Source organism: Desmodus rotundus, chromosome 6 (assembly GCF_022682495.2).
Source record: "Desmodus rotundus isolate HL8 chromosome 6, HLdesRot8A.1, whole genome shotgun sequence".
NCBI classification, from domain to species: domain Eukaryota; kingdom Metazoa; phylum Chordata; class Mammalia; order Chiroptera; family Phyllostomidae; genus Desmodus; species Desmodus rotundus.
The window spans coordinates 118,832,207-118,856,828 of NC_071392.1; the positions used below are offsets into that span (position 1 = coordinate 118,832,207).

The window sequence follows — 24,622 nt, forward strand, 5'->3', positions numbered from 1 at the left end:
GGATTAAAACAACTTCACTTGAATCATAACCAAATGGATCCGAAAACACATTTAACCTGTATACAGCAGTGTCGCACAGAGGAGGGCAGGGCTTAGATATATTCATTTTGTACTTTCTTATTTTTTAAGATTTTATTTTTAGAGGAGAAGGGAAGGAGAAAGAGAGGCAGAGAAATATCAATGTGTGGTTGCCTCCTGCACGCCCCCCGCTGGGGTCCTGGCTCACAACCCAGGCATGTGCTCTGACTGGGAATTGAACCAGAGACACTTTGGTTCACAGCCTGTGCTCCATCCACTGAGCTACACCAGCCAGGGCTCATTTTGTATTTTTTCAAATTATGGAAGCAATACCTGTTTTGTGGAAAATGTGGAGGTGACATGAAAGTATCCCTAAGTTCACTACCAGAATATAATTGCTATTAACATTTTCATCACGTCCCACTATTCTTACTCATAAGGTTTTAAAATGGCTGCTTGGTGTTCTTCCCTGTCTGTGTTAAATAGATCAGGGCAGAATCTTCTATTGTTGGACATACAGGCTGTTTCTTTTTGTAACGCTGTAATGAACATCCTCATATAAATTATATGTTTCTCAAGATATTCACTTGGGGTATTTTCTAGACGTGGAATGACTAGGTCACAGGAGATGTGAGTCATTTGAAGGCTCTTCATACAAATTTCCAAATGACCTTTCAGAAAGGTGGTATTTATCTTTCTGTGTGTACTTTATGAATCTACTAGTTTTCTCTAACCTTGGTCCACAGTGAATGTTCTTTTCATCTACTCATTCAGTTTGATGTGAGAAAAATGGTTTCCCATGGCCATTGTATTTTCTATGTCATTGAATGTTGTGAAATTAAAGTATGGGTTATTAGTATCTGGCAAATTCTCTTTTGCTAATATTTTTGTTGGCATGTTCACATCTTTCTTATTGATTATTAATGGTTAATGAAGTTGAGAGATCTAAACTTTGGTATTCTTAAAGGATTAAAAAAAAATTATTATCTACCCGGGCTGGTGTGGCTCAGTGGATTGAGTGCAGCCTGTGAACCAAAGGGTCACGGGTTCAACTTCCAGTCAGGGCACACGCCTGGGTTGCAGGTCAGGTCCCCGGTGGTGTGTGTGCAAGAAGCAACCACACATTGATGTTTCTTTCTCCCTCCCTTCCCCTCTCTCTAAAAATAAATAAAATCTTAAAAAAATTATTATCCATTTTTCACAGATATGGTGCTATGATAGCCTAGAGGGTAGCCTTGGGGCAGGGCTCTGATGTAATTATGACGCCTAACCCTGCAGTGACCAGCTGGCTACTTGTATACATTTCTAGATGAGGGCTTGCTGGATGGTCAGAAGTATTGGCTCCTATTTATAGGTATGAGCAACAAGGCCTGAAATTCAAGTTAGAATTAGAACCTAGGTGAGCTGAATCTGACATCCATGCTTTTTGCCTGAGCTATTCCAGCTCCCTGGCCTCCTGGTCTCTCAGTCATGTTTCTTCTACGGTTTGGCCTGAGACCCCTAACACAGGAAGCCCTGTGAGTGTCTCAGGGTTAGCCAGCAGGGCCATGGGGGTGGGGCAGCCCTTATCTCATTCTACATCAGTTTTGAGGAGAGGAGGTGTTGACTGTGGCCACTGAGTTCCTTCGGGCCTGCAAGCTGGAGGCAGGAGGAGCATCTCAGGGCAGGCCCTGCAGGCTGCAGGCACGGAGCCCTTATACCCTGAGGTCCAGCTTAGCCCCCAGCACCTGTGTGGGACCCTCTCTATTCCTGCTCCCTGTTTCTTCGTCTCCTTCCCTTCTCCAGGCTTCTGTGGAAACTGGCTGTCCAAATCCTTGATAAGTGCTGTTGTTACAGAGCCGAGGGGGGGGGGGTTCCTTCACGATAAATTATTACAGAAAGGATTCCGCCTTTCTGTCTCTGGAGGTTCCTTCCCCCACGCCCACCTGCTAGGTTCAAAATGCCCGCCGCCAGAGGAAAGACGTCTCTCAATGCCAGAGACTGGTGAAAAGGAAAGGAACTGTTTATTTGAAAGTTACACAAACTTAGAATAATGACCTAATGTCTTCAATAAGATACTAAAGTCCTCTAGAATACCCACAGATGCACAGTCCTTCCCTCTCCCTGTGCCCAGTCCGGGGTACCGTGTCTCAGGAAAAGAAGTAGAAGTCCGTGATTCAGGCTCCCGGCACCATCAGCTGTGTGGCTGCTGCGATCTCCAGTTAATCCAAAGCCATGTGGCACCTTCTCATGGCCCACCAGCAAGAGTCCTTCCTCCCCTTTTCTATGGCTGCAAAGTCTCTCCTGCTGCCTAAGCCGCGTGGCAAGAAGAAGCACTCCAAAACCTCGTGGTCCTCTCTACTTACTCTCCTTCAGAACCGCGTGGTCCTTTTCCCCATTTACTTTGGAGCCGCGTGGTCTCCTCCTTCTCCCCCAAAACCTTGTGGCCCTCCTCTTACTACTTTGGAGCCGCGTGGTCTCTTCTTTACTTCAGAGCCGCATGGTCTCTTCTCCCTATGGCTGCCGGGCCTAGGTTTAAATCCCAGTGCCCATCTTCCTTTGCAGCCCCATTTCCGACTCCTCCTACAGTCAGCTACACCTGCCAGCATCCCCGTATTCTTCCAGCTTTACTGGGCTGCCATAGTAAGTCTGGGCAGGTATGGCCCCATGGCATGGAGCCAATCATCTCCAAGCTCTCACGCAGGCCCTGTAACCAGGGGGAGTTGCTTCCCAGTCCCATCTTGGGTGGAAGTCACTCCCATCTCCCTGGCTCAAAGCAGGGCCACAGCTATTTAACATATCCATGAAACCAGTTAAAGGTTATAGATATGTTAAATGACTGCCAGGGGTTAGCTACAAAGCTGTTGCTACCCAAAACAGCTCTGAATGGCCCTGTTCCATGTGTCCCATCCCTCTTGGCTCAGGCCTGTGGGGATGAGGACATCCTATATACATTATTCTAATATTTCCTGGACACCCTGAGTCCTGGACCCCATTACAAATCCCTTCTTGGGGCCCTCCTCTTGGCTGCACCCTGCTTCACTGTGTCTTGCTCTCTCCCCAGCATGTGCATTCTCTGGAGTTGGGCTCCTTGTCCTGGATTTCAGTAGTTTCCATGCAATTCAGTAAAGGCATGTTGATCTGTCACAGGGGTTCCTGGCAGGGTGGCAAACCTGACTGTCCCAGGGGGAACAAAGGAGGCAGAGCTAGAAGGCCTTTGCTGAGGTGGTCATAAACTCCTGGGCACTGTCGGTCTTGGCTGCTCCCAGCACGTGAGGTTGAGTGGTGCTAAGGCAGCTGTGAAGATTAGCTACTGGCTGGGCAGTGAGAAAAGGCCTCTGGTTGCAAGAGGAATTTGTTGAGCTTAAGCAACTAGAGTTGAGGAGCAAAAAGAAAATTATCGGCATATCAGTGTTTAGTTTTAGTATTGAAGTACCATGCTCTGTTAACATGATGTGCTTAGTATCAATCCCAGTATTTTGTTAAAAAGTGTTTATGTTAAAGAGACTTCATGAAATTAAAAAGACAGTAATTAAAACTAAGTGGTTCAGATGCAAAAAATTTGGGCACGCTACAGAATGTCAAGTAAAAACTTAATTCATATGCCCTGGCCGGGTGGTTCAGATGGTTAGAGCATCGTCCTGTACACCCCTGGTCGGGGTATGTATGGGAGGCAGTGTTTCTCTCTCTCTCTCTCTCTCTCTGTCTCTCCCCCCCCCTCCCCACCGTCTCCCCCTTCCTTTCTCTCTAAAATCAATAAACATATCCTTGGGTGAGGGTTAAGAAAAAACTTAAATTCATAAAAATTTAAATACTAACCATAATAATGACTATTCCTATGTAGGTAAGTAGATAAAATAATTACAATGAAAAGTTTTACTCAAAATTAAAACACTAAAATGTATTAAATTGACTATAGTTACTAAATTCAAAATTAAACTAAGACTTAAAATGCAATGAATGTTCTTTTAAAATATACATCAACAGTGGCTTGATTTCAGCACATTTCTGTTTAACTTCCTTCTTTCTGTACTGAAACCTAACTCCGAGACCATTGAACTGCAACTCTTTCCTCTTAATCTTTTATCTCCAAATCCCACCTATTGTTTGATAATGAGGAACTTTTTTTCCGGACAGATGTGGCCATTTAATTGCTAATGTGCCGTGGTTTTTGCCTCAGACAGCATTTCCTGTTTGTCTTTAGTTTCATCACTAGTTTGGAAATTAGTCTCATTACTAGTTTCTTCAGGCAGAAACTATTGGTTTATTCCTTGGTTTACTTTCCCTTCCTGAGGGCTGTGAAGAGAGAGAAAAACCCTTCTAAATGAGGAAACCCAGGTAAATAGTGTAATGGAGAAGCATGTCATTTTGAATGCTTTTGTACCGCACAGGTGCTATATTTTTATGTTTTAGTTTTTCATCTGTGAAAGATTAACAGTGCCATGTCTCCTCCTTATTCCTGTCCCCACCCCCACAACAACCAACATTGGTTTGGTGGCTTAGTTTACAACGTATTTCTCTGCACTGTTTCAGGCCTTTCAGGCTCTTTTGGACCTTGATCCACAGGAATAAATACATTTTACATTGTGTCTCAATACAAGGTTGTGTATGTAAATCACTTTGAAGCAAAAGTTTCATGAAGCAGTAATTTTACTATCTGTGATACATTCAAAAGTTTTCTGTTCTGTTTGATTCTTATTCTCCTTCTTATGTAAACTTTGACTGAAGTGTAATATACATACGGAAATATGTCCAATCATAACTATATAACAGGGTAGCTGTTCATAAAATAAGAGCGTCTCTGCAGCCTGCCCCGCCCCATCAGACAAAACATTACCAGTACCTGGAAGGCTCCCTAGTGATTTCTTCTGATTAGTTCCTCTCTCAGGGGTAGCTGCCACCAGCCTGACTTCTGGCATCATATTTTATTCAGTTTCTTTTCAGTTGTGATTTAATGAATTGATTTCAAGAACCAGTAGGTCTCGACCCACATCTCGAAAAACACAGACTTATTTTATCTCTCCAATACCCTTGAGATGGGATATGTTTCCGTTTTACAGATGAAAAACCAAGGCCCAGATGTGACATGATTTCTTCCAACATCACACAGCTGGTACTGGTCCCCCCTTTCCTCATGCCTGAGATTCTCTTCTCCCTGCGATAGTGTCTTGCTTCTTTGGAAAGTCAGTTGCAGCCTGTGTGTGTGTGTGTGTGTGTGTGTGTGTGTGGTTTTTCACTCCATCTTGTGTTTACAGGATTGACATTCATTATTAATGTAGCTTTAGTGAATATAGTATATTCCAATATTACAGTTAAGTCCTGAGAATGTTTTTGTGTTGCTCTGGAGGCTGTGTTGTTTAGAGGCTTTTAATGGCATTCATCCTTTGTCCCCCCCACCCCCCCCAGGGGCATGGATGGCATGCAGGTGTGACATATGGCTTGGACTGCATGTCCCCAGCTCCCTCCATCCCCACCCCCCACACTGTGCAGTACAGTGCTTTGCTGACTTCCTTGTCTCTAGAAACCTGTGGATAGATTTCTTCCCATAGCAAGTCTCCCTCAGGCTCCAGAACACCTGCCTGCAGGGCAGACGTGCTGAGCTGTCCTGCCATTCTCCAGACTTTCTGGTTGTGAGGCCATTGCTTCTAGCCAGGGCCTCTTGGAGTAAATGCTCTGCAACAGTTGAGGCTGTCATGCCAGTCTACCCCAAGATGTCCTTGATTGGGTGCTGGGCCTGAACACCCTCTCAGCGGTGAACTTGTGACCTGTTCTGGCTCTGTCCATTTTTAGCATAGGCCTAATTCTGAGAGCCACTGCCTTCTGAGTGCTCCTCTCTTGCTAGTTCTCTGAGTGAGAGACAGCTTGGGAAGGCAGGTATGCTGATAGCCAGTGGCCTGATAGAAAGGGAGGATAAACTCTAGGATTCAAACCTGAGTGCCAAAGCACAGGGCCTGTGTTAATTGGGGCAGACGGCTTCATTCATTAGCTCCGAAGGCCGGCGCAGGTGGAAGAGCAATGGAGATTCAAGATGTTAAAAGCAAGACAACAGGTTCCAAATGCATCACTTAGGCCAAGCCCCACGTCACCAAACTGAGACTTGACTTAACAGTTTTTGCTCTCCCAGAACCAGAATCTTAAACTAGTCATCCAGGAATCGCTTCATCTGCACTAGTTAGGGAATTTGCCTCATAGGCCCTGCCATCCCCTCAAGGAAAGTGCCCTTGAAATAATGTGCCTGCCTGCTTTTCTTTGTGCCCAGCCTAATACCTTGCTCCCCTCCCTTCTACCTGTAGAAATGTCATTCTGTACAGCTCCTGGGAGCTCCTTTCTATCTGCTGGATTAGATATTGCCTAATTCATTGATCACTGAATAAAACCAATAAGCTCTTTAAAATCTACTTGCTTGAATTTTGTGTTTTAACAAGGGAAATATAGGACAGTGTCCTGTTAAAGTGTCCTTGTTTCAGAGGTGTACAATAATCTTTGGGTAGAAGATTTGCTGCCCCAAACATTTAAAAGAAAGCCATTTTAAAAAAATGGATGAAGCAGCTGCCTTTTGTTTTTTCAGAACTGTCACTATGGATTAGCAGGGTTTTGTTTTGTTTTTTTTAAGCATCAGATTACTGAGGTGTTGAGGTTTATTCTGTTCATTGACCTCCACCCTCAGCTGAGACAGAGTTAGGTAGAGACAACAGCCAGCCTGTTCACAGTGTGAAGGTGGAGTGGCTGTTACTGATGCATTTGTTACTAAGATGGTGAGTTGCTTCTTTTTTGGTTAATGTACCTGGCCGTCTTTGCTTGCAGCAGAAACTACCTTGGCAGGGAACTCAGCTTCTGGGAGCCCAAGCTGCAGGAGGCAGGTACAGGTGTACCTTGCTTCATTGAGACATTCACTTTGCTGTGGTCATCTGGAACCAAACCCATGACATCTCTGAGGAATGCCTGTGTATCCTTTTGGCCAGAGTCCTGGACGGAAAGCAGTCATCAGCTCTTAAGATTTTTGAAATTTTCTTCTTATTCTACTATTCACCTTTATTCTGCATGTTTGATGGCTCGTGCTCATGACTTTCCTAAGACTTTCACTTTCCTTCCACCTACAGAACCTGCAAGTGTATGTAAACGTGGTAAGATGGGGATATTCTGGGCAAAGTAGCTGGCTATTGCGATGTGATATTTATGCCTGCCGTTTTTTAAAAATATATATTTATTTATTTTTAGAGAGAGGGGAAGAGAAGGAAAAAGAGAGGGAGAGAAACATCTGATGTGAGAGAGGAACATTGATTGGTTGCCTTTCGCATTCCACCAACCGGGGATCTGGCCCCCAACCCAGGCACGTGCCCTGACTGGGAATCAAACTGGCAACCTTTTTCGGATTGACTACACCCAACCCACTGAGCCACACCAGTCAGGGCTATGACTGCCATTTTAACTTACAGACTCAGAAGAGGAGAATTCCTTAGTTATTCCTTTACCTATTGTCTTCTTTCCCTCTGTGAAGAAACATTTATTGAGGACCTTCTGTATGCCAGGCAGCACTGCAGGCCATGGGAATACAGCAGTGAAAAACAGAAGTACCTTCCACATGGATTTATGTTTCAGTAGGGGAGGGAGACAAATGTGTAGTAATTTCAGATGATAGTGATGTTAGGAAGAATAATGGAGGTGTTTCTTAGTATGAGAGTAGTATCTTAAAATGTTAGGTTTGGAAAACGCTTTCCAATATGCAGTCCAATTGCAGGCTCAGAGGACAGATGTGTGACCGTGCTTGGAGCATTTCCCATTATTCAGGGGAAGAGAGTGAAAATGTGCAGGATTGAGCCACTTAGGGCTCTAAAAGGTTTCCCTACACGTCCTTACTCATTATTCCTGGCAACACATTCATTGCTGTCGGGAAATACAGCTCATCACTACCCTGGGTTTTATGGGTGCCCCTGGGGGGCTCTCCTCCCCTCCATTACTTTAACCTTTGGGAAGGGCTGAAATCATAGCCCTCTTACTTATGAGTGACATTTGTGTAACTGTAGCTCTGGGGTTGTCTTCCCCACACTCATAGTGGCAGCGCCCATTATTCTAGGCCTTGTAGATAAAGACTGATGCTGGGAATTAAAATTCGATCAGCTTAAAAAAACACTCCGAGCTTTTACCAGATTCAAGGCAAAGATTCAAGGTAAACGAATATGAATAGGGCAGTTCTTACACCTGATGAATTTGAAACCTAACTTAGATTATGGAAAGTGCCCTCTCACTGTCTGGAAGTGAAATGGTTCATAGCCAGAGTTAGGTTTTAGAAAGCTGGATCTCCCAGCAGCTCTTTCGTCCTTTCGAGTCCTTTCTCTGGGGCTCTTTGGTGCGGAGGGCAGTTACCTGTAGAGGGACTTTTAAGTGCAGCGGTCCATCCGGAGTAGCTGAATGCATTTCCTGTACATCTCATTATAAGAGGCTTTGGAGTACAGGCTGTGGCCATATTGGGGGTGATTCTAAAACTTCGCAGTAGGGGCTCCTCCTATTTGATCCTTTGTTCAGACAGTTGAACTTGTCAAATGGAGTCAGCATTAGAAAAAGCTAGACATATTTTCTTTGCTATTCCTAACACTGCACACGCACACCTACCTGGCTTTTTCAGTGAGCATGACACATAGGTCCCTGACACTCATATTAAGGAAAAACCAGTAGTAATTTCTCTCCTGGGGATGTGCCTGTTAGTGGAGGAATCAGTTTCCTGTCAGCTGCCACAGGGCTTGATTAAGAAGATGCAAGTGGATATTTAGCAGAAAGGTTAGGCTCAGCCTGATGATTTCCTCCAGGACAAGGTCTGTAATTTGCATCTGAAGCAGTGCAAAACACAGGTTGTGTAAGTTGTGGAGTCACTCAGTAAACGGACTGACGAATTTGCATGTGGTGCCAGGATGAAAGGACAGAGACGTTACCGGCATAACCAGCCAGGGCATTGAGGACAGCAGGTCCTCGAATAACATTGTTTCGTGGTTTTGTAATGACATTGATGAGGTGCTGTAGGAACTTAACTCTTGTTTATATTAATTAGCCTCTGGTGAAATTGGTTTCTTGACATGTCCTTTCTGTGCTGTTCCAAGAACTTACTGACAACGTAAGTGAGGGCTTACTGTATCACTTTTTAATGAAATTTCCTTGAAAATGAAAAAGCCTAGTGGATGTTACCACTTATTTTCTTTTCCTAGTTGTTAGGTCCTTTTAGGCAAACATGAACAGAATGTTAATATGTTTTCTTTAGCAAGGTAAAAAACCGAATTGGCATCAGATAAAGAAATGGGATGTGGGGTGGGGTGAGTCCCATCTGCTTGGAGCCCAGTTGACACAATGCCCAGGGCTCCTGTCCAGCCTGGCCACAGCCGCACTTGTTTTGGTCAAGCTCTGACCGTCACCACTTGTGGGTGTCACTGTGGAGTTTTGAGAAATACTGAAGTCAGAGGGGGGCCCCTGATACCAAGAGGTGGCCCAAAGGGAACCTCAAAGGGAGTCCGCCCAGCAAGCCCGAGGAAAGCCTTCAGGAAAGCCTGAGGATTGAGACGGAATGGGATGGGGGAGGATTTTTCACCATGAGAACACAGTGTAAACGAGTTCTGCAGTTGCTGTTGTAGACCAAGCCAGACCTCTCCCCAGGCCAGAAAAAGCTAGGCCTTGATCACAAGGAGCTTCCTGTCCTGCTCTGCCGCTCCTCTGGCCCTCCCTTGCTGCCTTTTCTTGCTTCTGTTGAAGGGAGGCTTCTGTGCTGTTGTGAGCCCCAGGTCGGTGCTGGTGTTGGCTTCTGGGCAGCTGTGGCTCGGAGAGGGGCCCTGGAAGGCTGGTGGGGGGGTCCTTCAGAGCCCCAGAGTTTCTCCAAAAATGACGACAGTCCCTACCCGAGCTCTTGGTACCCAGCAGTCTCCATGCGTCCGTCACCCTCATGCTTCTGCCTTTCCCTGTAGGATCTAAGGGAACCAGCAGGAGGGAGGCCTCTGAGGGAGCTTTTTTCTCTTTTTTAAAAGATTTCATTTATTTATTTAGAGAGAGGGGAAGGGAAGTAGAAAGACAGGGAGATTAACACCAATGTGTGAGAAATACATACATCAGTTGCCTCTTGCACACCTCTAACTGGGGACCTGACCCTGCAACTAGGCATGTGCCCCGACGGGGAATCGAACTTGTGACCTTTTAGTTTGCAGGCTGGCACTCAATCTACTGAGCTGCACCAGACACACTTTCTTTTCCTTTTAAAGCACCACTTTTGTTTCCTGTTTACACCAGCACCATAAACCCCTTGGGAAATGGCTAAGGGAGTGGAGGAGGGTGGGTGGTGATTAAGATGGAACCTGAGAGACCAGGTCTGTGCCACTCAGCCATTTATCTGGGCTCTTGGATTAAAAATGAGGGAGGGAGAAAAGGAGGGAGAAAGGAAGGAGGGGATGTCTGTCGAGGCAGGGCTGAGACAGCTTGAAGCAGCAAGGCAGCCTCTCCTTGCTGCCCTTTGCTGGTCCCAGAACTACTGAGCTGGGACCTCAGACCCAGCACTCAGCAGGGAGGGGGCGGGAGTGGGCACTGGTCTGGTCCTGCTTCGAGGGCCACCGTGAAGGCCATGGTGTGGGTCTTGGCGCGTGAGCTGGAAATCAGAATGGGTTCTTTCGTACTCTCAGTGCAGTCTGGACACTGGTCCATGGTGGGTCAAGTAGAATTAATTATCTTATTATTTCAGCAAGTCTTTGGGTGCCTGTGATGTGCCAGACACTGCTTGGTGCAATGGGAAATGATGCCCATGGCTACTGACATGTATGTGATGTTTTTACCATGTGTCCCAGCTTGCACAGACTCAGTTCTATACATGTACTGATAGGTCCATTTATAAAGCACACACTGGAAAAACATATAAATAAGACAAATAGAAATAAGTTCTCCTATTTCTTTCCCCACTTCAGTGGGTTGCTTTGCACACAGCCCACTTCAGAGAGTACTAGTATGCATTGCTGCACTTGTGTTTCAGACCTCTGTCTCCACAGTAGCTGTGGAAAGAGGATCAGTTTTGAATTGGGGCTGCCTGCTGGATGAATTGAAGGTGTGAAAGGGGAAGCGAGGCAGGCAGATGCCGAGCTCACATGATTGGTTAGCACATGGGTCTCAGCAAGGTCTGCTGGCCACCATGCTCTCCCCACTCCACCCTTCCTGGGAAGGGTACCTGGGTTGCCTGGGGTGGGTGTTTAAGGTTCTTCTGCTCCTGTCCTATGTACTGTGGTAAGGGGACTGAGGGGTGGAGGGTGTTGCCATTCAGTCCCTTTGTAGTTTTTATAGACATTCATTGATGTTGCATTTGATCATCCCAACGACCATCCGAGATGAGGGATCCCTTCTGCACTGGGAAGACCAGAGAATGGAGGCCTGTGCCGGGCGTAATGAGCGAGAGAGCTGGGCCCTGGGCCCTGCTCTCCCTGACTGGCTGCTGCCTCCTTCTGCAGGAAGTCTCCTCCCATCGGCCTGTCTTGCCTTCTTCCCCTGGAGGGACAAGCCAGTGAACATGCTGGGCACCCCTGACTCTTGGCTCGGCTTCGATGATTAGGTCTTCAGAGCAGAAGCCTGTTAGGAAGGGAATGCCTGTTAAGGCTAGACTTCTGACAGACTTTTCTTCTGAAAGAGAACTTGGCTCCAGGTCCTTGCTTCCGTCCGGGCCTACTGTGGAAGCTGCACTAGCACTTGGCCTCTTTTACTCAGGCATTGTTGCAGGGCCTTCGCCCGTGGGGTGGGGAGGAGCTAGAATGCTCTAGTCCTCTCCAGGTTCTTTTATTTCTGTTCCCTTGGCCAGCTCTCCTGTGACACTTGGCTGGGTCAGGGTGGCAGCTGAGGGGAGGGTTGGGAACCTAGAGGGCTGGCTGACTCGCCTCCTCCCCATCTGTGTCTTCCGAGGCTGTGCCCTTTCTTTCTCTCACGCAGGAATTGGCTTTTCTGCTGGTGGGAGAAGGGTTGTCTGTGTAGGTGTTGGCCTCCTGCTCAGCGGGAGCCTCCAGAGAAGGGCTCTTTTTCAGAGGCCTCAGGTGAGGCCTGGGACCCTGGCATTACTTGCTTCTAGGCAGGTAAAACCTAGGAAGTGAAGGGGAGCCTTCAGGCTTGTTTCTTCAGGGCATTTACTTAAACTCCAAGTTGTTCATCACAGGCTCCCTGACCTCTTGGTCACAGCAGCAGCTACAATGTCTGTAACAGTTCTCCCTCCACTCCTTTCTGCCTCGAGATGCCCCGTTCACCTCACCTGTCCTAGCAAGGAAGGGGAGGAGTCACATTCGGTGATAGTGCAGGGAACTGTGCTGGACTAATATTTATAGAAGGTCCTGGAAGGCCGGCGAAGTGGGAGGGGAGTTAGTACAGAGCCGGAGCTCCTGCCCCTCCCCTGGCTCTGCCTGGCTCCTTCCTGCCCTTCCTCGCCTGAGGAACCAGCAGCCTTTGTGAGTCTCCTTGACAACAGGATGGATGAGTTAAAAATAACCTTGTGCTGGGGCTTCAGTGTGTGTGTGTGTGTGTGTGTGTGTGTGATGTAGACAGGCACATGCCTGCTCTCCTGCTGTGCTCAAGCCCAGCCCCTGTGGCTTCAGCATGCGTGTGGAGAGCCTGCTCGGGCCCCGGTGCTCTCATGTTGAAGGCCCTCGGTTTGGGGTCAGAATCCTTACCTCATATTACTGGTGCAGATGGGGTGTGGGTGGTAATGTTAAGATAAAGAATGGAAAGCTGTTGAATGCCTCATCTTCATTCAGTCTAACTGGAAACGGATAATTTTGGAGGTGCTGCTGTGTTTCAGAACTTCTCGGGGTGATAGAATGGGACACAGCCCTGGGTGGGAGTTTGGTTGTATCCCTTCAGTGAACCCTCACAGGTAAAGAGGGCCCTTTGTGGGCCCGCTTCATAATAAGGTAAGGACACTGAGGTACAGAGGCACTTGTGTGACTTGTCCAGAGCTACCAGGCTCAGCTGTGGCAGAGTAAGGAGCAGTGACCACATCACTGGAAGCTATAGCTCTTGTCCTGAGATCCGATTGATGAGACTCCCTCTTTAGGTCCTTTACCAAAGCCAGTTGTCTCTTGTATGAGAGATCTTGTACTAAAGTCCTTTTGTTTAGTGGTGTTATCACGGTCGTGATGTAATTTAGAAATAGCTGTTTCCATGAGGGCAGGGCCTGGGCATCTGTTTACCATACCTGGAATTAACTCCTTGCCTCCTCCTTCCATCCTTCCATACATTAGTAAGTATTTTGCTATGCGCCAGGCATGGGGATGTCATGAGGACAAGGTGTCTTGATTCCTATCTTTAGGGAGCAATAGACAATTACAAAGATCTCCTTCCAAGTACCCATTGTGGCCAGTGCTGAGAGGGAGAAGGTCAGAGTGTTAGAGGGAACGGCTGGGGTGGGGGTGGGGTTGGGACTAGAGAAGGCTGGGAGAACATAATGGGCTAGTGACACAAAGTACTTAAGTCTGGGATGTATAAAAAATTCCTACAAATCACCCTGGCTGGTGTGGTTCAGTGGATTGAGCGCTGGCCTGCAAACCCAAGGGTCGCTGGTTCGATTCCCAGTCTAGGGTACATGCCCAGGTTGCAGGCCTGGTCCCCGGTCAGGGGCGTGTGAGAGGCAACCGCACATTGATGTTTCTCTCCCTCTCTTTCTCCCTCCTTCTCCCTCTCTAAAAATAAATAAATAAAATCTTTAAAAAAAATTCTTACAAATCAATGCACCCTGGCTGGTATGGCTCAGTTAGGATGTCATCCTGTAACAGAAAGATTGCAGGTTTGATCCCCAGTCAGGGCACATACCTTCATTGTGAGTTCAGTTCCTGGTCTGGATGCATACAATCCCTGGCCTGAGCGCATACAAGAGAACTGATCGATGTTTCTCTCTCACTTTCAATGTTTCTGTCTCTACCTTCCTCTCTAAAAGCAATGAAAAAAAAAGTAACAAAGGAAGGCAGAAAACTCAGTAGAAAACTGGCCAGTGACTTGACAGACACTTCACAAAAGAAGATATTCAAATGAAATGGCCATTTGAAATGGTGCTGTATATTATGTATATAATTTTTTTTAAAAAGGAGCAGGATTTGTTTTATTTGTTTATTTTTAAAGGTTTTATTTATTTATTTTTAGAGAGAGGGGAAGGGAGGGAGAAAGGGAAATATTAAGGTGTGGTTGCCTCTCACATGCCCCCTACTGGGGACCTGGCCTGCAACCCAGGCAAGTGCCCTGACTGGGTATCAAACAGAAGAGCCTTTGGTTCACAGTCCTGCACTCAATCCACTGAGCTGCCCCAGCCAGGGCTATTTTATATATTTATTAATATAGGAAATTTAAATTGTCAGTTCAACTTAAATGTGTCTGACCATGTATATAATGAAATCTTTGAAGATGTGGTAAAATATCCTTTTGCCATTTCTAGTTTACTTCATTTTGAATTTCTTACTGAAAAAATATAATGTTTCCCAGGATGCCTAAATTAAAGGACATCTAGTGAGATGAACAAATGCAATTTACAAGCCCTGGGTTAACAGGAGACTTGGGGCCAGCCATGGAGCTTCTCAGAGCCCGTGCCCTCCTTTGTACCTAGGAATCTTCCTGTGCTGCTTTCTTTCTTCCCAGAACTGCTCTGAGGTCCACAGCTATGGGGGAAATGCTTTAAAAACTGTGAAGGGCTATATAAATACTAGTGGCGTTGTTACTCTCTAGTTCTATGTGATGTGATTTCTCTCCCATGTCTTCTCACAGGAATTATTTTAAATTCCGTTAAGAAATAAACGCTCTGAGTAGTAGGATCAAGAATGAGTCCCAGGTGAAATCTGGTCACAGCCCCCTTTTGTATGCTTCGGATACAAAGGAGCCCCTCTCTCGCTCTTCTGGATGTTCTCGCCCCCCGCCCCGCTGTCAGGCAGTGGGGATTGAGTAGATCGAGGCTGTTGCTCTCCTCCCGAGGTGCAGGAGAGCACCTGCGTGTCTCTCTTGCAGTAGAGAGCGGGCCGCCTTGGCACACCTTGGAACAGTGTCAGGATCACTGTGAGTCCCATCTGTTAATGTCACCTGACTCTGCCAGTTCTTCAGGCCCAGTTTGGGTCTTTCCCCACAGATCTCCTATAACAGGCGGGTACTTCTCAGTATCCTACTCAACATTTTTGACCTTTTCTCCTGTTCTTCTGCTGTCTAGGAGTCGGAGCCAGAAGCAAAGGTCGATGGAGAGACAGCATCAGACAGTGAGAGCCGAGTGGAAGCTACTCCGCTAGTAGCCTCTGTAGACGATACCCCAGAGGTCCTCAACAGGGCCCTTTCCAACTTGTCTTCAAGGTAACATGGCTCAGTGATGCAGGAGCTTGTTGGGGGCGTGTTGGCATGTCCCATTGCTGTGGAAGACTTGGGCCCCTCAGAGAGCCCGTGGTCTTGTGGTGGCAGTTCACATCCGTCAAAGCGTGTGGGACAGGCCTGCCCACTGGCATTGACCGCAGGCCCCTACCTCTGCCCAGGGCTTCACTGAGCATCATCTTAACAGCAACTGTGAGCACAGCCTGGCAGGGTCTTGCAGTTGAAGGGTGCTCTAGGCTGGAAGGGATAGTCCAAGGAGGAGGAAAGGGTAGACAGAGGGTGGTGGTGGGCAAGGTCACTGACACAGCATAGGGGGGAAATGGTCCCTGGGCCCTGTGACTGATGGATGGGCTGCTTTTCACATAGGAGCCCACGTTTCCAGAGTTTAGTTTTCTCCTCTCCCACGCATGTCTGTTGTGGACATTTAGAGTTCTCCTGGAAGGCCTAAGAAACATCTTAAATTGGGTGAATCCAGGGTTGAAATTCTGGACCCCTGAGGCTCTGGTCTCTCCACCGCCACCTTTGTGGTAGATTAAGAACACAAAGTGTAAGACCCCAAAACATTGTCTAGAAGTGTTTCTTCATGTGCCTCCCTGACGTGTCCCTCTGAAAAGCTGTGTTGTTCAGTGGTTAGGGGCATGGGTTCTGGGGCCAGGTTCCCAAGCTGGAAGTCTCAGCTTAACCACTTTGCAACTGTGTGACCAACGCATCCAGCTCCTCATCTGTAAAAACGGAGAGTGTTGAGCATTGAATGAATTAGTGTATGGAAAGACCTTATAAAGGTGCCAGGTGTATATTTGTGATAGCTGTTACTATCATTGTTTAATATTGCTATCACCGTAACAATGCAGGAGTAGAGCAGTGCAGGATTCTGCTGAAGGAAATATGTTTGCAGGGTTTGTTCTCCCCCACTCCCCGAAAGGCAGCCGTAGAAGCCATTGAAATAGATCCGGAAGTAGAGGGGGCTACATTTCCCTTGGGAATTTTGCCTGTTAGGTGTGGATGAGAAGGCATTGGCTGTAGTGGCCCTGCTCCCGCCAGCGTGTGGCTAGTTCCTCTGTCCCAGTGAAGGAGGTGCTCCTGGAAAGGACTGCCTCAGGCCCTTTCCTCCCGCGAAGGACCGTCTGCCTTGGGTTTGTGCTTCAATTCTCTCTGGGCTTCTCATGCGTTTTCTCCTTCCCTCCTCTTTAGATGGAAGAACTGGTGGGTGAGAGGCATCCTGACTTTGGCCATGATCGCGTTTTTCTTCGTCATCATTTACCTGGGACCAATGGTTTTAATGATAATCGTAAGTGCCATTGCGTGTCATTTCAGTTCGGCCTTCAGTTTTTCATGCAGGATTGGTCATCTGAGGTGCCAGTGCTGGGTTAGTTCTGGGAATCACCTGGGGTCCAGGCTCCACAGAGCAGTTCTTTCTTAGCATATCTGTGACTTCTCACTTTGTAGCAGCCAGGTGGAGGGAACGTTGGCATAGGCCAGTTGTATGTGTTTAAAGATGTCTCTTAATTTTATTTTGTTTTGTTTTATTTTTTATTTATTTACTCTAAGAGAGAGGGGAAGGGAGGGAGAAAGAGAAGGAGAGAAACACCAACTTGTGAGAGATACAATGATTGGTTGCCTCTCACGCAGCCCACATTGGGGACCTGGCCCACAACCCAGGCATGTTTCCTGACTGGGAATCGAACCAATGACCCTTTGGTTAGCAGGCGGGTGCTCAGTCCACTGAGCCTCAACAGCCAGGGCAAGCTGTCTCTTCATTTTAAAATTTGATTTTATTATTTCAACTGTTTGATTGTACTGTGACCCCTGCTGTGATGTTGATTCTTGGTTTTGTTTATTGTTTCCCTGGGGCCTCACTCATAGGCTTAGGCCTTTCATTAAGAAATGCCCATGCACAGCGCTTCCCTCTCCGCCTTCCCGCTGCCGTGAGAAGGTCAGATGACTAATGACTGACTGCTGAGCACAGCAGTTGGGGCTTTTCAAGTATTTGTGTTCATAGTCAAGAGGGGAAGAAATCGATTGAGTCCTGGGAGGTTCTAGAATAAAAAGTGAATTGTCACTTCAGGAGCATGTATTTGTTGTTATTTAAAAAAATATTTTATTGTTTATGCTATTACAGTTGTCTCAGTTTCCCCTCCGTCCAACCCTGCCCCACTTCCCCCAGGAGTTCATTGTGAGAAACTGGATCTGTTCCGTGTGACGTAAAAGGCCACATTGCCACGTGGGTGGTGTGAGAGAGAAGAGCTGAATCGCTGTCGGACTGCCATTTTTCTGAAATGCAGTGGTTTTTCTTGAAGGCCCATAACGTGTTGGTTTCTGTTTCCAAAGATCATAAGAACTGGGGAGCCATCGAGTGTTCTAATTGTTGTGTGTCCTGCAGGTGATGTGTGTTCAGATAAAGTGTTTCCACGAGATTATCACTATTGGCTACAACGTTTACCACTCCTATGACCTACCCTGGTTCCGGACCCTCAGCTGGTAAGCTCTCCAGCCCCAGAGGGGCCCTTCATAGATTTGGATGATAAGCATTCTGTGGTAGATATTTACAGTGGTGATGGGTGGGAAGGGAGTGATGGCCATGAACTTGCATAGCACCTTCAAAACCCAAATACTTGGTAGGCCAGACTACATGCTGGCCTTGGAGGAGTAGTTAGTAGTTATCAAGAGTCTGGAATCTTCCTCAGAATAACACAGGCTGGCTGACGTGCTACGAAGTAAATGCCTGGGAGGCAGGTATCATGTTACGTCAGGCAAGGTTTTATGAAGAAAATGCTATTTGAACAGTGAGTGAAGAAAGATAAGTGAAGAGGATGCCGTAGGCAGGGAAGAGGAGCAAAGCAGACAGGTGGCAAAGCTGGAACCTTCCTGACAGGCAAGAAGGGCTGCTGTTGGGAAGAGCGGAAATGAGACTGGGAGGCAGGATGACACGTGTTCCGGAACATTATCTTGTGGTTCGAGTGTTCTTAGGTTAGGTATAGAAACTCTACAAAAGGAGTAAAAACCAAATCCTGGGTTTGCGATAAATGGAGGGTGAATGAAAGCTGCCTCCAGTTTGTAGATAAACTTCTCACCTACAGTGTCACTGGAGAGCAGGGACCATGGGGGTCTCGAGGGCGGGGGGACTGCTGCTCTGGTCCTTTCCTCGGGGCGTTCCAACAGCCTCTCCGTCAAGGACAGGCCGCGTGTGCACCCCGTGGCAGTGACTTGTCTTCACTTACAGGTACTTTTTACTGTGTGTAAATTACTTCTTCTACGGTGAAACAGTGACGGATTATTTCTTCACTTTGGTCCAGAGAGAGGAGCCTCTGCGGATTCTCAGCAAATACCACCGCTTCATTTCCTTTACTCTCTACCTGATAGGTATGCGTTGCACGGCTCACCAGTTCTTGTGTCTGTCTTGTTTTGTTGTCTGCTGAGTAGGAGTTGAGGGGTTCCTTGGTTAATGGAAAGCTTTGATGATGTTAACTCTGACCATGCAGGGCAGCAGAGCTGAGGGCTCCGCCTTGCTTGAGCTGTAGCAAGTAAGAGAAGTGAGGCTGAGGGGCTGTGTGGGTGTGGGGACTGCGATCTGTGCCACCTGTCCCCGTGCTCCAGCCTGCGTTGGAGGGCAGCACAGTGTGGCCCTGTCTGGACTCCCCGGATGGCAGCCATTCTGTGCTGTGACTGAAACAAAAACCACCTGTCTTTATAACGTAGGTATAAAACAGGCAGCCGTCTTTAGGAGCGTCTTCTTAGGAGATCGCTTTGCAGGACAGACATCGGAGGGTGGTGGAAATTTTACTGATTTGGGTTTTAGAGGACTCTGTGACCTCAGGGGCTGGGAGCTTAATTGTCCTGCGTTTCAGGGGGCTCTTTTGTAACCTAGAGCCAAAACTGTGGACTTACTGTGAGGATTAAATCATAGGCATTAGAACTTGGCAGACAGGAAAGTGCTGGTCAGTCCAAACTCAGTTCAGACTGGGCACTACTTCTGCTAAGACTGGTGTCTTTTACTGTTGCCTTGAAGGCTAGTTTGGGGCGTGTGAGAAAGTTGTTCTGACCTAAATTCATCTGACCTATTTTCGATCAGCTCTGTGAATGACGCCTGGGTATTAACATACGAAATCCACTGCTGAGGCCTTTGCAGACCTTGAGGGTACTCAGGGGGCATGCCTCAGACCCTGAAAGCAGCCCCGCAGCGGGAGTCAGGGGTGTCTGAGATGGAGACACGCTCTCTCTGGGCAGAACTGCTTTTGAGGGGCCTACCACACTGAGGGGTCGAGGTCCTTATCCTTCCTGGAGAAGGGGCGGGGCTGCAGGTACTTTTTTGCCATCATATGTGTCTGAACAGGGGTTGGCAAACTTTTTCTTATAAGTCCAGATAACAAATATTTTAGGCTTTGGGGACCCAGGGTCTCTGTTGCAACTACCCAATCTGCCCTTGTAACACAAAAGCCACAGACAATGTGTAAACAAATGGGCGTAGCTGGATTCCAGTAAAATTTTAATTATAGAATCGGGCAGCAGCCTGACTTTTATTTGTTGGCTCCTGCTCTCGGGTCAAAATATTCTTATCTGATGAACAGCCACCTAAATTGAGTGCACTCTGCAAGATTTAAAGATAGTGCCTTCCTTTCATTGTCTTGGCGGAGTCATTTTTTCCCTTCTGACTACTATCTGAAGAGCTGTTCTGTGTCTTCCTCCCCGCTGCCCTCCCTGGGGCTTGGGACTGTGCACTGGTTCACTGCTTCCAGGAAACTAGCCAGAGGATCACAACCACGATCGTGTACACAGCCACGGGCAGTCACTAGGACAAAGTAAATGCAGAATGTGATTGATTTTGCCCTTTTTTCTCCTTCCTCAAACCAGGGTTCTGCATGTTTGTATTGAGTCTGGTCAAGAAGCATTACCGCCTGCAGTTCTACATGGTAAGGGAAACTGTGTGTGTGTGAGAATTCTTGGCTTAAATGAGGTTCTGCAGAAACTCAACAGATCTCTCGTCTTTTCTGTGAGAAATCAAAACTCGAGTGCAGTTTGTTATGTATGTTTCTGGAACCCAGAGCACGAAGGAGGGGAGCCTGTTTAAGTTTGGCAGCTGCGCATGCACTTAGATCTAGTCACCGTTACTTAATTTACACCCTAAGCAATCTCTCCTCTAGGTCCTGAAGAAAGTGGGCTTCAAGTAAGACTCACAGTGGCACTGTTACTGGAAAGGGACCAGGACTGAGGCGGGTCTGCCCCGGCCTGGTCTGGAATGTGTGCGTCCTGACGTCGTGTAGGAAAGAGTTCACGACCCGAGCGCAGCTGGTTTCGAGAGTGTGTTTATTAAAGCTGGGCACGGTGAAGCAAAGGAAGGGCTTAGGATAGAAGAGGCAAGATCGTAGCAACAGGAGTGCGCCTAGGCTGGGCTGCCTAGATGTAAGAAAGGAAAGCACAGAAGTGAGCCACGCTGGGCTGCGTGGACTCAGGAAAGGAAGTCACAGTAACAGAAATGAGTCACGCTGAGCTACAGGGACTCAGGGAACAAGTTACAGAGACAAAAGGAGGGCCCTTGGAGACAGGTTCAGGGGGTTAGTTTGGGACAAGCTGCTGCCACCTGCTGCTTTCCTGGCTGCAAGTCTCCGGGGACCTTTAAAGCTTCGAGGAAAGCGAAAGTGCGTGCTGAGGAAGGAAGGGGTGCAGGCATGCTCAGGGGAGGGCACACACTGGGTTCTTTTTCTTAAGAGTTTGTACCAGTTTTCTGTAGGTGGGAATTTTGGGGGAGGCCTTAGGAGGGTCTCAAAAGAATATTCAACAGCTTTTGAGGTGTGTTCCTTAATATGCTAACACATCAAAATGGATGTATAGGGGAGTTTGGGATAATTTTCTGGTCAACTTCACTGTTTTACTTTGATCTCAAACTGGTCTGGCTCTGATTGCTTTTTTTTTTTTTTTTTTTAATTATTTGTTCTTCTGACTTCATTCGTTCTTGGGTTTGGTGGGCACTGATAGCACCATCTGGGTCTCTGTTATCTGTCTGCTTGACTAGGAGAGTTAAGGAATCACGTTGACTAGGTGATTTAAGCTACTTACTCTCTTGTTGGGGAGGAGAGGTGTAAGCCATTTGCTCCTAAGTGTTCTCGGTTAGGGAAGACAAGATCTTGTGATTTGTTAGCACCTTGTTTAATTATTTGTCTCAGTTTCCCTTATTCCACTTGCTAAAGAATTTCCTAGTTCCTTACTCTCCTGCCTCAAGGCCTCAGGCATTGTCCTGTCCTACATCACTTTCCCAAATCGAAGGTGTTTTCTCTCTGAGCCTCTCAAGCACTCAATAAATACTCAGAAGCACGCAGGCTTTCAGAGCACAGAAGGACTTACTCACTAGTGAGCCATGCGGTCCTGACTTTTTATGGGGACTGTAGCTGGGGGACAGAGTTTCTCCCACAGGCCTGTTCTGTACCTTGTCACTCCCAGTAAGAAAGGTATCTGCAGAAGCCAATTCTCAGCAATTTTCTATGTGGTACTGGCTGTTGCCTTTCAAGGCACACTGATTCTTTTTCTCCTTTTGCAGTTCGGCTGGACCCATGTGACGTTACTGATTGTTGTCACCCAGTCACACCTCGTTATCCATAACCTGTTTGAAGGGATGATCTGGTGAGTGATGACAGTGAGGGAATTTTCCCGTTTACTTTGTGGGTGTTTCTCATGTGCCCTTACCTTCTGAGCCAGTGGTTCTCACCTTGCACTACATCAGAATCCCTGCTGGGGTTGTTTACAACACAGATTGCTGGGCCCCAGCCCCGAGTTTCTGAGTTTCTGCTTCTGTAAATCTGGGGCCGGGCTTGAGAATTTGAATTAGCGGTGCATTCGTGGGTGATGCTGGTGTTGCTGGTCAGGGCCTTCACTTTGAGAACCACGGTTCTAGACTCATGGGTACAGGGATATTTAAAAAAATCAAAGGTAGTTCTTCTGTATGGCAAGAAATTTGAAACCCTAGAGTAAATTTTGTATGATTTCCTGGCATAATGTAAACTACTAAATGTCATGAAGAAGAAAACTTAGTAGATCAACAACTGTAGAACAATTGACAATTGCGTGGGAATCCACACCCAGAAAAAGAAAGGACCAGAGATAATAGCTGAGTTTTATCTAACCTTTAATACTAAAGCTGATAAGCATAGGGAGAGAGAAACCGATAAGAATGATAAACCGATTTCTTTTATGGTTATAGATAAACCATTCTAAATAAACTGTTAGCAAGTAGAATCTGGCACTGTGTCAAAAGAATGTGTACAGTCGCGTGCCACTTAAGAACAGTTTTGATCAGTGACACACCACGTATATATCGTGGTTCCCATGCAGCTGACACATTCCTGTCACCTAGTGAAGTCGTAGTGTGATGCATTACACAATACTCATACTTGCGTTACAGTTGCTTACACTGGTTCGGGCAGTAGCACACTGTACAGGTGTGTGGCGTAGGGGCTGCAGGGGAGCAGAATTTTCTCACTGCAGAGTACCTTTTGTTGGCATAGCTGTTACTTGAGGCTGATTAATTTTAAGAAATAACGGACTTGGGAGAAGCTCTGAAAACCAAGTAGCAGTTACCCTTTGTAAATACATTTACATTTGTAGGGGAAATCTCCTTGTAAGTGTCTCCTTGCTGTACCTGGAAGAGGGAGATGACCTTATTTTCACAAACTATTATCATCAGTGCAGAAGAGAGTGGACTTAAGTCTGCATAACAACCTTACCCTCGTTTACTTCACTCTCCCTGATGACCTCCTCTGATCAGCTCTCCTGACCCTTAGAATTTTCTTCTGTCTTCAGCTGAAGATGGTATTTAATTTGGTAGCTTCAGCTATTTTGGCCAGTCACTCAGTTTTCCTGGTATATGTAAAAGTTTTTAAACTTGTATTTGTTTTTCTCCTATTAATATGTCTTTTATTATAGGGATGTGTCAGCCCAGAGCCAGAAGGGTAGAGGCAAAATTATTCCCCCCCCACCAAGCAGCACACTAGGTGTATAGCAGGCTGTACTGTCCGGGTTTGTGTGAGTGCACTCTGCGTGTGCGAGTGCACTCTGTGTGTGCAAGTGCACTTTGTGTGTGTGAGTACACTCTGTGATTCTCATACAAGGACCCAGGCACATGACAACACTTTTCTCAGAACGGTATCCCCACAGTTAGGCTGTACATGGCTGTACTGTTACTTAGTAGATTTTATTCCAGAAATGCTGTGGTTTCAACAGGAAATTTGTCAGCATAGATCGAAATCATGAGGCTGCTTGAGGAAGCTGATGGTCTCAGTGGAGAGGTGAAGCCTGTCCTAGTGTGTATAAGAGAGGTGCTAAAGTATTCTGGGTGAGACCCCAGACTGTGCTTCTGTTTCCAGATCTCAGAATGAGGGTGTAGTACTCCCCACCTCCTGAGGAATAAATTAGTAAGTACATGTAAAGTGTCTAGAACAGAGACTAGCTCATGTAAGTGTTAGAGGCATTATTATGGTTAAAACAATTACAATGGACTGGGGAGCATACGGCCCCTTTCTTTCAGAGTTTCTGTTCGGTGTTTCTTGACAGTGATACATGCTGAGTCCTCATCTAAAGGGCCAGATAGACCACTTGCCTCTTTAGTGAGTAATACTAAAATCGCTAGTTACTGGTTTTCAGACTCAACCTGCGAGGCTTAATTATAGTTGCAGAGCACAGTCTGTGCTGGAAGCCTCCACAGAGTAAATGTTGTGGGGGGTTGGGTGAATACAGAATCTCTAAATCCCTCCCTTAACAAACAGCAAGTCAGAAAATTTTGCCTGTAGTTGATGGGCCAGGAAATTGAGATTTATGTGTAAATCTGTAACAGAGGACACTTTTAAAATGTGACTGTCAGAGAATGGAGAGTGAGGAGAGAAGGGGTTGGTACGAGGGTGGAAACCACCCCCTTTTTATGATGGGATGACCAGACAGACCGGCAGCGGGAGGCAGAGAAGAAATCTAGCTGTGTGTCTGGGTGGCAGTCTTGCCCACTGCGTAGTCCTGGAGAAGGGCGGGGCTTACTAGATACAGCTCATAGTAATGCACAATTTTAAAAATGTAGGTGAATTATGAAATAGACTGAATATAATACTTATTAGAATTAAGCAGGCAACTACTAGAAGGAGAAAAACCAGACATGATTGAAAGCTGCTATTTTGGGGAATGGAGATGGGGTGGGAGAAACAAGAAAAACTTTTATTTTTTTCTTTTCTTTGCAGTTTAAATTTGTATTATTGTGTAGATAATTACTTCATAATGACAAAAGAACAAATGACATTTCATAGACTGCCACCTTCATTTATTCAGT

At 46.6% G+C, this 24,622-nt stretch overlaps 1 protein-coding gene across 1 annotated transcript in view; it reads left to right on the forward strand.

The window, feature by feature from the left end:
* Window positions 1–24,622, forward strand: part of CDS2 (CDP-diacylglycerol synthase 2) — a 50,414-nt gene that overhangs the window by 15,203 nt on the left and 10,589 nt on the right. The window contains exons 2-7 of the mRNA XM_024559319.4: window positions 15,173–15,309; window positions 16,516–16,612; window positions 17,705–17,802; window positions 18,545–18,684; window positions 20,173–20,231; window positions 21,854–21,936. Of these exons, the coding sequence (XP_024415087.2) occupies window positions 15,173–15,309; window positions 16,516–16,612; window positions 17,705–17,802; window positions 18,545–18,684; window positions 20,173–20,231; window positions 21,854–21,936 (614 nt within the window). The remainder of the gene's footprint in view (window positions 1–15,172; window positions 15,310–16,515; window positions 16,613–17,704; window positions 17,803–18,544; window positions 18,685–20,172; window positions 20,232–21,853; window positions 21,937–24,622) is intronic.